General features: G+C 43.0%; 1 protein-coding gene across 1 annotated transcript; it reads right to left on the bottom strand.

Moving 5' to 3' along the window:
- Positions 1–1159: 1159 nt before the first annotated feature.
- SERGEF (secretion regulating guanine nucleotide exchange factor) lies at positions 1160–11960 on the bottom strand (the record flags this gene model as incomplete). The annotated part of the gene is made up of 8 exons (XM_010182338.1): positions 11937–11960; positions 9881–10019; positions 9033–9188; positions 8601–8695; positions 6323–6383; positions 5433–5546; positions 5059–5121; positions 1160–1318 (listed from the first exon to the last, which is right to left on the bottom strand). Coding segments are annotated over exons 1-8 (811 nt in total), but the record flags the coding sequence as incomplete, so codon positions are not given.
- Between the last annotated feature and the right edge of the window lie 459 nt (positions 11961–12419).

The following is a 12419-nucleotide window of genomic DNA, read 5'->3' as shown; positions in this document are numbered from 1 at the left end:
CAAAATCCCTACAAACCGCAATATCTTTCCAAAGTATGTTCCTACATTACACAACAAACAGAGAGAAGCATCAAACTACAACAGCTCTTCCTTCTGTTTTCCCACGTCCAAAAATCCCTCTGTTTTGCTTACTTTCCACTAACCGTGGAACTCTCCAGAGTAAAGTCAGCAGAACTGCTCGTCTCCACGGTCTATAAAGTGGAGTGTGTGCAGCCTAGGGGGTGCACAAGACAATCCATTAGAGAGTAAGAAGATCATGAATTAATTAGTATTTTAATTTAATGGTTTAAAATATTATTAACTAAATTAAGTCGTGTTTATTTCATCTTTAGCTCATCCTTTAAAACACGCACAACAGAATTTTTTTATAGTCTGCACAACACATTGCAATAGTACATGTCTATAAGGTATAAACAAGTACACATACTGGGGGTCCGTGCTCAAGAAAACAAAATTACTGATAGGGGTGCACAATCAAAGTTTGGAGACCACTGGTTTATGTGGCTTCAGTGCCAGGAAACTGAAGGAGCATTTCCTCCTTTGCTAGAAGGAAGTAAAAATAACGGAGGAAGAACTGCACGCAGGGAAAAGTTTTCAAGTGGGCTGCATTTTTCAGTTACTTGACTGCAAGTTTAACCACAGGCAGCGAGTGATTTTTCAGAAACACTGAAGTGCTTAGCTCAAACTATGTCTAGTGGTTGAGCAATCCTTGAGAATCCCATGAGATTCTGATTGGTATCTAGAGGCTGCCAAAGGCCATCCAAAACCTTATTCTGGATGATTTAGGTTCAGGTCCACCGACTTGCAAAGAGATTTACAATTCAAAATACATAAAATTTGGTTTGAGCAATAACTTACACCACTGCGTTGCTTGGCCAGTTTTCTAATGCAGATGTAAGAAGTCAGCCTATTTTTATTTAAATTCCTTTCAAACATTAGTGAAAAAAAATCCACTCCAATTTATAAGTGCAATATAAATTGCACTTAAATTCTGTAAGGATGTCTTGTCCTTATCATTTTCAAGAGAATAAACCACTGCTCGGGTGACACCACAGAACTCTCCAACCAACCAGTAGCAGTGAAAAAGAACACTGTGTGCATGCAATAAAGACAGGTTACCGGTTTGGTGTCATATGTTGCTCCTTTTTAGATATCCTACCTGTTTGTGCCACCAAGTGGGTCCAGCCACTCCAAACTGCTCCAATTTTGTCATGTGAAAAAAATTCAGTCTCAATCTTCTTGGGCTCAACAAGAAAGATCTCTTTGCTCACCAGCTGCCAATGTTTGTTGCTACCCCAGACATACAGGTCTCCTCCATCTATAATAGAGAATTAAAATTTGTTGAAAGTGATATACACAGGATGCCACCAGATACAGGCTCTGCCTCAACTCAGTGATGCCGAGGAAAGAACAGTATGCCACCCAATTTCACCGTGTGCTTTTTCCTACCGCTCTTTATCGCAGGCACTCACACTGTCGCTAAGGTATCAGAAATATTTGCAAGCGTCTTAACAACACAGCCTGTTTTCCAAGGGCTACATTAACTCCCCGAAACAACCACAGCTTTCAGGTCAAGCTGCATAGGCCTCATTTCTGTTGTGAGCCTCTCAAAGACAACGGAAAGATGCTTATAGCAAAGGCCAAGTTTTATGAGAAAACGAACCACAGGAGTCAACTTCTCTGAGGGGGGCGTGGGGAATATCAGTCTTGGAGACACTCACTGAACAGTCTCTCTCAGTCTATTCTGTTCTTGCAGGCCAGCTTTTACCTCTACTCTAAAGCTTTGATTACTCCAGTAAATAGCTTCTTGAATTTAAGCAAATAATTTAACTCCCTTCCAGTATCTGCGACTCTTCAAAGCCTCACTGGCTGCTCTTGCTCTGCATTAGTCACCCAGCTTCTCTACAAGAGCTAAAGACTACCAGCTCTGCTCATAACTCTTCTTCCCACTTCAGCTTGAGCAAATTCAGTAAATCCCCCACAGCAGGGACAGTCTAATGCTCTTTTCCTCACCTTGCTCAGTCACTTCCTAAAGGAATGTAACACACAGCTATGAACGTACAACTAAATCAGGTACCACCCATCACAAGGTAAAATTAAAACATTGTCATGCCTCAAAACAATGATAGACAACTAGTGAGAGACTTCTGTGTGTTAGTACTCGTCTTCCCCCACCCCTCTTCTGGAACAAGCATTTGTGCAAGTGCACACTTCAGGATTCCACTCACAGGGATAATTACACTTACAGAAACTTCCACATTGGTTCATGTGTCTCACTGGTGTGAGCTGGAGTTGCTCACAGCCTAGCGACCAATTGACAGTAACAAGACTGTTCAGAGGAGTCCTTCTGCAGGTATTACATACCATTAGTTCAACCTTTGCAGCACAAAATCATTCCACCCAGGTTCTAGGCCTCTATATCTATCCTGGTTTCACTGGGGCAGTATCAATTTTCTACTCAGGAAAGCTGCATTTTTTAGAAGACTGCAGCACCTGATTTGGTGAGAACAAAACTGATAAGACACCTTGCTTTATTCCATGGCCAGCACTGGCATGTAAGTTCCCATAGTGATCAAGGGATTTAGCAGTTTAGATTTAGCCAGGTGCAGAAGCCAGGGGCAGCGAAAGCCAAGGCAGCTGAGCCAAGCTGGCCAAGAGGAGTATTCCATACCATAAACATCAGTCTCACTGTAAATTGGGCAGCTTGCTGGGGACAGCTCTCATCAACAGTTGCTGTCTCTGGAGGGTCTCACCCATCATTCCACTCCCAAGGCCTATTCCCGTTTCCTGTGGCCATCGTGCTCTCACTGGAGCTTTGGTGCTTGCAGTGTTTGACATCCTGTACTCACTGCTGGGAGCGCACAGCTTGCAATCATTGTAAGGGTTAAGTATACCTTTGTGTACTTTGTATTAATCTTAGTTCTTAATTATTATCTTATTAAATCTGTTTCCATTTCAACCCAGGGGTCTCCATTTCTTTTCCCAATTACCCTGGGTGGGTAGGGATCATCGGACAACAGAACAACTGACTAAACAGAAACAACGTTAAAAATCAATCCACAAGAAATACTTAATAGCGTATAATGAAGTCCTCTGTCAGCCTGTACAAGCTGCAGGCATAAGAAAGACTGGAAGCTGTATCATTTGCAACATTCAGATCACAAGTCCAAAACACTCAAGGCTTCTGGAAGTCTCAGATCAGCACTGAACTCTCCACCACAAGCAGCATGACAAGAGTAAAACTTTCAGAGGGAAAAAAAAATAAAGTAGGACTTAGGATACAATTTATTTCATGATCTCCACTTTGTAACCATAACAGAAAGAATGAGCCAGGAGAATTCCACTACAGTACTGCTGGTGAAAAACAAGAGGTAAGCATGCGGTGGGGAGCCAGCACTTGTCAAGTTACACATTATGGGCAGTCACCTGCAAGACATCCCACATTCCTCAATAAAACAACACAGCTGACAAGGAAAAACAAGTCAGGCAATTGTTTCATTCAAATTCTCCACTAAAATTGATAAATTCCCTCCCAGAGTGAAGTACATACACCTTCTGGAGAGAAAAAAAAGGTGACAGAAACAGCTTGTTTCAACACAGGAAAACATTATGGCCATTCATTTTTCCACAACTAACACGCACGGTCTCTATCACTACCTTTTTATTCTCCAGAAGGTGTGTTCCCTTTATCATGGGAAGTGTCACATGAACAACCCTCACCTCCTTTCTTGAGTAGGTTTTAACAAAACCATAGACACTAAGACTTGGCACCCTATTCACATGACCAAAGGTTTCAGACCCGTTTCAATACAGGTGGACTAGGATCCTTTTTTAAAGGAACCACGATTCATGTTTGCAGCAATCCTGCCTGTGTCAAAAAGCCCCCTCATTGCGTGTGCTCGGTATCCCACCAGCAGGTGGCTCACGAAACAGCCAAAGAAAATTTCATCACAGTGCAAAAGAGGTTCCTAGAAGAAAAAAAATCCCCATTTAAGTACTACAGCCTGCAGTAGTATCTTTACTATATCAAGCACCTTTACTATAGCAAGTATTTGAAGTAACAAGAAGTATCTCACAGGATGAAGGGCAGCAGTAGCATCACATTATTAAAATCTCTGGCACTTTATTAATCTTGGTCCCCCTGCTGCCAAATGGACTGGTCTCAAATAAAAAGTAAAAGCATGAAAGAATAATCCGTTCGCTCTCTAGAGGCAGAGCTCTGATTAGCTAAAGTAGATTCTATCTGTCGTTACAGCTCCTCACTAATCACACATACACTTTGCATCTCAGAATTCAATATAATTTACGTCTTGTAACATCTCCCCATACAACTAAATCCCTGTAGTTCTGCATAAGCAAATACTCCAGTGCTCCATTTAAAGACAGAGGTACCAGATGGCTGCGTATTTGCTAAGAACTTGTTCCTATAAAGTTTAAAAAAGACTTGTCTTTATAAGGTTCACTTAACAAATGGCAGATATTATGGAAGTGTCTCAGTGATTAAACCAACTTCCTACTGCTTTAAATAAACCTTGTGCTCTTACACTACCTCACACAGATCTGCACACTTACATACGAGCCACCTAACATAGCTCCGGACCAACTCACGTCCCTGCACGGACAGCACAGCCCCACACAGAGGCATTGGCTCACGTGGCAGAAGCAGGGCAGCCACAGCAGTCCCTGTTGCAACAACCACCCAACAAAGGGTTGCACTGGTTACAGCATTCATCCATCCAGATTTACCAAATGCAGCATCATGCTGCAGCTCCAGAGACTTACCCAGCCTTGTGCTTCCGCAAGTCCTTTCAGAGTTTCTAATCATTAAGCAAAAAAACCCAGATCCTTATTTACTCACAGGGCTAAGTCAAAGCTGACCAAGAGAAAAAAAACACAGAATTCAGAGAATTCAAAGTTCTCAGAATCCAAAACCAATTACCCAGCACTAACAAGGCCATACCAAATCTTACCAGTCTAACCAAAATTAGCACACATTTCCAAACACAAAACCCTTTACAGTCTGAGACAAGGACATTCACTTCTACACTTGAGGCCTACCTGTGAGTGACACCGAATGATAGGAGCTTGCAGCAACCCTCTTCACCTTTACATCTTCCATGCCTAGAGAAAAGTCAGTCTCAAAATTTGCACAGCAGATATCACTTCATACACAGACATAAAACAGAGCTGTATCAACTATAACAAGATGATGATCAATTTTATAACAAAAGCCTCTGCTTTTGAGCCACAGACATTGCAAGACTATCAATTTCCCCCACAGATTATGGCCCCTTAAACCCATTCTGTTCTTCAGATACCCCACCACATGTTTATAATACCAAATAGCTTTATAATAAAAAGATGCTACATGTCACTGCAAATTATATTTCTGCTCTATCCATCTTCAGAAAGCAATCTAATTCCTGGATTACCTGTTACTTCACAGGGCTCCTTTGCTGTCAAGAACAGGGGGAGGGTTCTTCCTTGATTTGCACGCTTTGCCCGAGATGCCATGCCAGTTCCCCACTGGAACACCAAACCGCTCTCTTTCCGGAGTAAACACAGACAGAAGAGATTAAAACACATTAACCACAACAACATCACTTAACTCATTAATCACTTTTAAAGGTACATTCACTTCATCTTCACTGATTCAAATTACACTTTAAAATACCTTTACGCCAAAAACATACTTTGCAAATATACAGATAATCCTGGTGAAGTCATCAAGCAACGAACAGTTGTTCTCTCATTTATACAGGTAAGAAAACTGAGAAGATAATAAGTAACCTGTCTTAGCTCTCTGAGGCCTAGATCAGGACGTTATTGAGGACTCAGTAACAGAAGTTTAGCTGTAGCATCTCAGGAATGGACACTATTTATTTATTACTATAAGTTCACTGCACTTTTTCTGCCCTTTTCTCTTCAAGCTCTTTAGTTTGTGCAGTCCAGCACACCAAGACAGTGAAGTCAATTGTATTCTCAGGAGCTTTCAGAGACTTGACCTAGCTCTGAATCAAGACATCCACTGAGCACAGAGCTCAGGGAAGCTTAATTCCCAGTATTCACACAGACACTACAGATTCCACTCTTCTTACAAGTATCTCCTTTGCACCTTTCAGATAGACTCCACTACCTGGAACCCAGACTAAAGTTAATGTAAAATTAAACCAAAATAAGAGCACCAGTAGTTTGCTTTTCCTCAATTGTAAAAAAAATAGAAACTAAAATAAATTTCATCTTCTTTGCCCACTCTCCCCCCCAAAGCTATTAAAACTTCATCTTTGTTACTGAAATGATGCAAGAATGATGACATATTTACCTGTAGCAGCAAGGGAATGTCTCAGCCCTGCAGCAACATCCACCACCTTCTCTTTGAGAGACTAGCCAAGTAAAAAAAAATATATATATATAATTTTACTTTCTTTTTGCATTTAGTGTCTCTAAAAACAAAATATGCTCAACACAAGTGGAACACTACGAAAACAGCTCTCACAATTCCAGCCTGCACGTCACAATGCATCTCAACATTCTGTGCCACAAAGGAAGTAAATTTTGGGCAATAAAAATTAGTAGGAACATCTTAAAATAAAATCAAGCGAAGCAACTGAACGTACAGCTTTGTGGCAATAAATACAAAACCACAGCCAATATCCTCACATGAAAGAGGGAACCTTCCTGGCTGTACAGATATGTTCATTTCTTCATTTTAACTCAGTGTTCCTGAAGAATGACACCAAGTACCAGTGACAAGCAGCAAGAAGTTCTGTCAAGCTGTTCAGTCTTACAGGTCCTCTGATCACAAACAACACAGCCAACAGTAACACCTACACCGCTGAAGGTTGCCCAGTGTGATCACGCAAAACACAACCACACCAAGTCACGCATGCATTAAATGAGTGACTGAAGCTTGCACACGGTATTTCAGTCTTAGCACTCTGCCACTTCTCAGTACCCTGCAAATTCATTATTGTTCTCACAGATGTAACATGAGATGTAAAAGAGGTGGCATCAAGACCAAGCATTTAATATGACACAAACAACAAAATAGAACATTCCAGATAAAGGAATGGTCCATATGGTCAGGGAGGACACAGATTACAACTGTCAATACTCCCATTTTCAAGGCACAATGCTGGAACGATGCTCCCAGGGAACATCAAGGATACAGAAACATCAGGTGAGTTATCCGCTGTTCCCTAGGGGTTACCTACAGGATCAGCTGTCCTTCTCCTACATTAAAAAAGTAAAGGAATATCTGGCATGGGCCACAGGGCTAAATTTCTTGTCTGAGACTCCCTTCTGCTCTGAAGTTACTGCTTTCATTAGACGTGAAAGGTCACATGGATGGCAAAGAGTTTTAATGGTGTTCACCAAATAAGAAATTACGGTGTAAATTAGGGATTAATTGGAATTCCTGTGAGAAGTTTAAATAAACTGCTAGGTTTATAGCCAACAACAGGAAAGCTTTTCTGATGTTACAGAAGTCTCAGTATCTACAGCTTAAAACATTTTAAAGCAATTAATTTGGGGTGACATTCAGAGCTCCCTACTCGCCCTGAGCAGTGCCTCACCTACACATTATCACCACAGACTTCCACAGGCTCACAGGAACAACACGAGCTATGCTGCCAGAGCCCACCGGTCAGCATCTACAATTGAAGATGCTCTCTAACAACGAAATCGCTATCTAAGCTTTCATCCCATTTCCCTGGAAGTTGATACTGTTTGGTAAATATTGGGGGTTAGATAAGCAGCAAGTCAATGTACCCGTCAGTTCCTTTATATGCAAAAGTAAAAATTAATTTTATCGCTTTTGAGATTAAAGTTAAGTTTATTCTCTCAGGCCTAGTTTTCCCACAGCTACATACTTTCTCACATTTCTATTATTTTGGGGATGACAAGGCTTATTTTTATCTAACTGGTTTTACAGCCAAGTAATACTACAGCCCTCGTCTGGGGAAAGAAACTCCGACAGTTATAAATACATTTTAAAAGCCCAATACATACCTAAACAGAACTGCTGCACAAGAAGCACAAGAGAAATAGATCAAAAGACTTGGCACAGCGAACTTTGCTGAACTCCATCATGCAGTTTGGTTTTTTCAGAGTTAGTTTTTTTGTTGGTTTTTTTTGTTTTGTTTCGCTTTGGGCTGTTAAGCAAAAGTCTCCACCAAAGTACAGTGAAGGCACAGTCTTCATGTAGCTAAACATACACAGTATCTTGTAAACTTGAGGCAAAACTTCAGCTGGAGTGAATTTGATACTACCTTTAGTATCACTTCACATCACCTGAGCATCAGAATCACTCTGCAGACGTTATCAAAATAGATCAGGAAAAGTTGTAACACTCGGTAAAAGAGACAACTTTCCTGTAGAAGCGGGCAACTTCTTCGTACAAGAAAAGCCTCAGCTTCTCATTTCTGGGTTGACAAACATCTTTGGTCCCTTATTTTGGAAGTTTACTGTAACAGACAGACTCTATAAGAAATAGTTGAAGAGTCTGGCTTAAAGCCCACTGAGGTCAGTCAACCTTTGCAAGTTGCTGGAAGCAATAGAAAGTACAAAGTTCTGAAGCACAAATCCTTTTAAATCTTTACCTCAATCTTTTGTGGAATCAAGCATGGACTTGGTACTTGAGGAACTCCCAACTGTCCAAAAGAGTTAGACCCACAGGACAGAACTAGGCCAGATCCTGCAAAGTGAAGTTTTAGAGCCCAATCAGTAAAACTGTGAGCAAAAGTAGAGCACTGTAGCATTCTAACAAGCAAAATACCACAGCAAATCAGCTCGAAAAAGGACTTTACATGTCACGTTCCAAAGCTGCAGAGGCCATAGGCTTCTGGTCTTACACATCATGTTCAGTAAAGATCTGAAGTTTACTGGGATACAAGGAACATGGAGGGATTTAGTTTGCAAGGCAAGTAGCTTAAAACCTGTGGGTGCCTGTGCATTGCACAAACAACAGCAATGTAGAACTTTCAGCACGTTACATCAACATATTCCTCCAGCTCTTACAGAGACAGATTTACCTACTAATATGATTGTAAAATCCCAGCCACAGGCAACTCGTTTTACACAAAAGCCGGACACAGCAGTGCACAAAGTAAAATGCAGTATATCCTCCGTGTGATTCAATCCCAACTGCCCATCTTTGTTATGGCCACATACAAAGAGTTCTCCCGCACCTAGAAGAAAAAAAAAACATATCTGTGTGTCATGTTCTACTTCACAGACTAAAGAGACAAGTGTACATGCCATGAGATCCTGTGACAAACAACAGTGATTGTGTGTCATTTCAGGCACTGCAATGAAGCCAAAAGAAAGGGAAACAGTTATTTCTGGTGCATCAGAAACACCTCTGAATAAGCACAGCTACGGAGAGTTGGGTTTGTCAAGGGAGACAATCTATATGGTAAGACAGGCATCTCTCACTAAGATCCATGATGAAGTCTTTCATCCCGTTCACATCTGTCTGTATCCCTTCTTTCCCATAATAAGCTATGGCATACAGCAGAACCGTTCAAATACAAGATGTTATCTTATGCTCCTTACCCTTCCACTTAACTCCTCCTTCATAGCCCACTCCATCCTCCATACAGACAAAAGTGGCTGCTTTGTATGAAGAGCTGTTATATGAACAAAGTTAAAAAACAGTCCTCACATAGCCATAAAGTAACCACAGAAGACAAGCAAAACAGGAATTTTCCCCAAAATATTGAGTTAATCAGCATGGCAGAAACCCATTTTGCAACTAAGAACTGATACTTGCTCAGAAACAGAAGCCATAGATAGGTGGCAGCACCAAGTCAACAGGGAAGCAGAGATTTTAAAGAAGTGTTCAGAAGTCATACACTCCTTGTAAGTGCAATGTTTTTACCAGTGATAACTGCAGAATGTCCCCCTCCTCCAGTAATGCTTTTAATGTCTTGACATTTGCAGGAAACATTTTTCAGTGGCTGAGGTACCAGCACATCCTCTTTATGACCAAGACCAAGTTGTCCATAACTGTTTGCACCCTTCAAACACACACAGAAAAATAACACATTTTTTAAAAAGTTAACCAAGAGAGATATATATTTGTTTCTAAGAGCAAACAAGCTTATCGGGGACATATCACAGCTTAACCTGCCAGTATCTGCTCCTGAAAATCTCCCAAAAAGGCAATCTTCATTCTTATTGCTGTCACACAGGACCTCCAGAATTACTGACCAGGACTGCCCTAAATTTCCTGTCATTAAGGCTGCCCTTGCAAGCCCAGTATTTTAAGAAACTTACTGGAATACAACCTGGTAAGACTTTAACTGCAGCCTAACAGTTACTAAGGAGGAAAGCCTCATCAGCAGGATGATTACCACCTGTTTAATTTTAATGCTAATGATTCCTACTCATCACTAAGATCTTACTCATGCCCGTGCTTTCTGGCAGTCCACCTCTAAAATGGGATCAGAAAGACAAGCTTCCATATTCTGGAACCTAAACACGTAAAGCAGAAACACTTACCCCTCATTAACTAAGTCTTTTTACTTAAAGTGGTCAAAATGAAAGTACACCAATTATAACGATTAACAATTTATAAGTACAAAATTACAGTCACTAAACCAGTCATAGATACAGCAACCACTGACAACACGATAACGCACCAGGGAATTTCTTAGCCAATTTAAGCTCTCTGAAGTGTCCAGTAGTTCAAACAGCAGCCTTCACTCACAAAGGTGAGCTCAGTAACCTTCCTAGCCCACACACGGCTGGAGCAGCAACACTCACATTGCCCCCAGCTGGTGATCCCCAGGGGTGACTTTCCCTGCCTCACCTGTGTTCTCCCTACCTACCCGTTCTCTATTTACACTCTCTGATGTAGCACCTGGTGCATCTTAAAAGGACACGTTTTGTACCTACAGAGACCACATTTCACACAAAGGTATCTGGCTGCTCACCTCAGCCCACTGCTAACAGCTGGATGAGATGTCAGGAATCAAGCTCAACAGGCAGATCAAGCTGTTGTCTCACAGTCCCTACTACTGATAGACAGTTTTAGAGTATGTTACTACTTAACAGACATTACTCTTTTTAAAAGCTCTTGCTTGCCAAAAGCTCTCATTTTAGCCTATAACTTGCAAAGAATTTTCAAGTCTTCAAAAACAGGCAAGCTTGAGATAAGGTGCAGAAAGAAAACAGGTGCCTGAGGAACTGCAAGCCACAAGTGAGTGTTGATCCTAACGCTTCCATTACCCTTCCAAGACTGACAGGTTATTACCAAAGGTGACTACTACCAAGCAATGCGAGCTAACAAGGAACTGACACCCATTTAATGGCTCTCAGAACCCCTATGCTCATCAGGTAAAATCACAGTTCTGATAAACCACCAAAAACAAACAAGTCTTCCTTCTTTCGAAGAGCTCAGGATTTCACCCCAGGCCACGCACTTGAAGTGAAAGGGCCCCCACGGCCCGGCGGCGGCAGCTCCGGAGCGACACCTCCCTGGGCGCGGAGATGCGCAACACTCCGGCCCCGCAGGACACGGGCCATGGCCCGGCTCAGCCCCGGCAGGGAACCCCTCGCCAGAGAGAAGCCGCGGCATTGTAAGTCTTCGGCTTCCCAGCTTCCTTGCGAAGCGGCAAAGAGCTGATGAACCGCGCTGAGGGCGACTCACTGCAACTTTACTACAGCATGGGTTTTCTTCGGGGAGGTAGAACCTTGGGCCGCCCTTCCCCAGGGAAGCGAAACGAGGGCAGGCGGCAACGCATACGGCCCCTGCCTCCCGAGTCCCACAGCAGCCCAAAGGAGGTCGAGCAGCCGGGCTCCGCTTCCCGCCCGTTGCCCCCTGAGGGCCGCTCTGCTATGCGGGCACAGCCGCCATCCCGCGGCCGCGGGGCAGAAGCAGGCCCCGGCTCCCCTCAGCCTCCTTCGGCGCGTCGTGTCGAGCGCCCACTTACCCATGCAAAAAGCACCGGCTCCATTGGGTGACGGCCTCTCCCCTTCCCACCGCGCCGCAGGCCGAGGAGGAAGAGGCGGGGCGGGGGCAGGCTCCGGCGGTGTCCCGCCTCATCCCGAGTCGCTGGCGGTATTGACCCTCTCACAGCCCTCGGGAGTATTTGAGGGCCGGCCTCGGCTCCCAGTGCCGCGGTTACCTGTATCCCACCGGCAGGTTTCAGCTCTAGCTGCCGCTTTCACGAAAAACTCCCCCAAAGCCCAAGCGCCCGGTCCTGCTGGCGCTGACAGACCCCACGGATGGCGGGCGAGCACCCACTGGGGCCAGAGCATGCGAAGCTTCCTTAACACATCAATTTCAACAGAAAAATAATAAAAAGACTACGTCTTAAAAAACTGAGAGGCAAACAACTCAGTCTTCAAATAAATACATAAAGTTCCCAATGAAATTAAGTCACGTGTGTGGAATATATGAACCACAGTACAAA

Source organism: Mesitornis unicolor, unplaced genomic scaffold, assembly GCF_000695765.1.
Source record: "Mesitornis unicolor isolate BGI_N332 unplaced genomic scaffold, ASM69576v1 scaffold12644, whole genome shotgun sequence".
Classification (NCBI taxonomy): domain Eukaryota; kingdom Metazoa; phylum Chordata; class Aves; order Mesitornithiformes; family Mesitornithidae; genus Mesitornis; species Mesitornis unicolor.
This window is presented reverse-complemented; position numbering and strand designations above follow the sequence as displayed.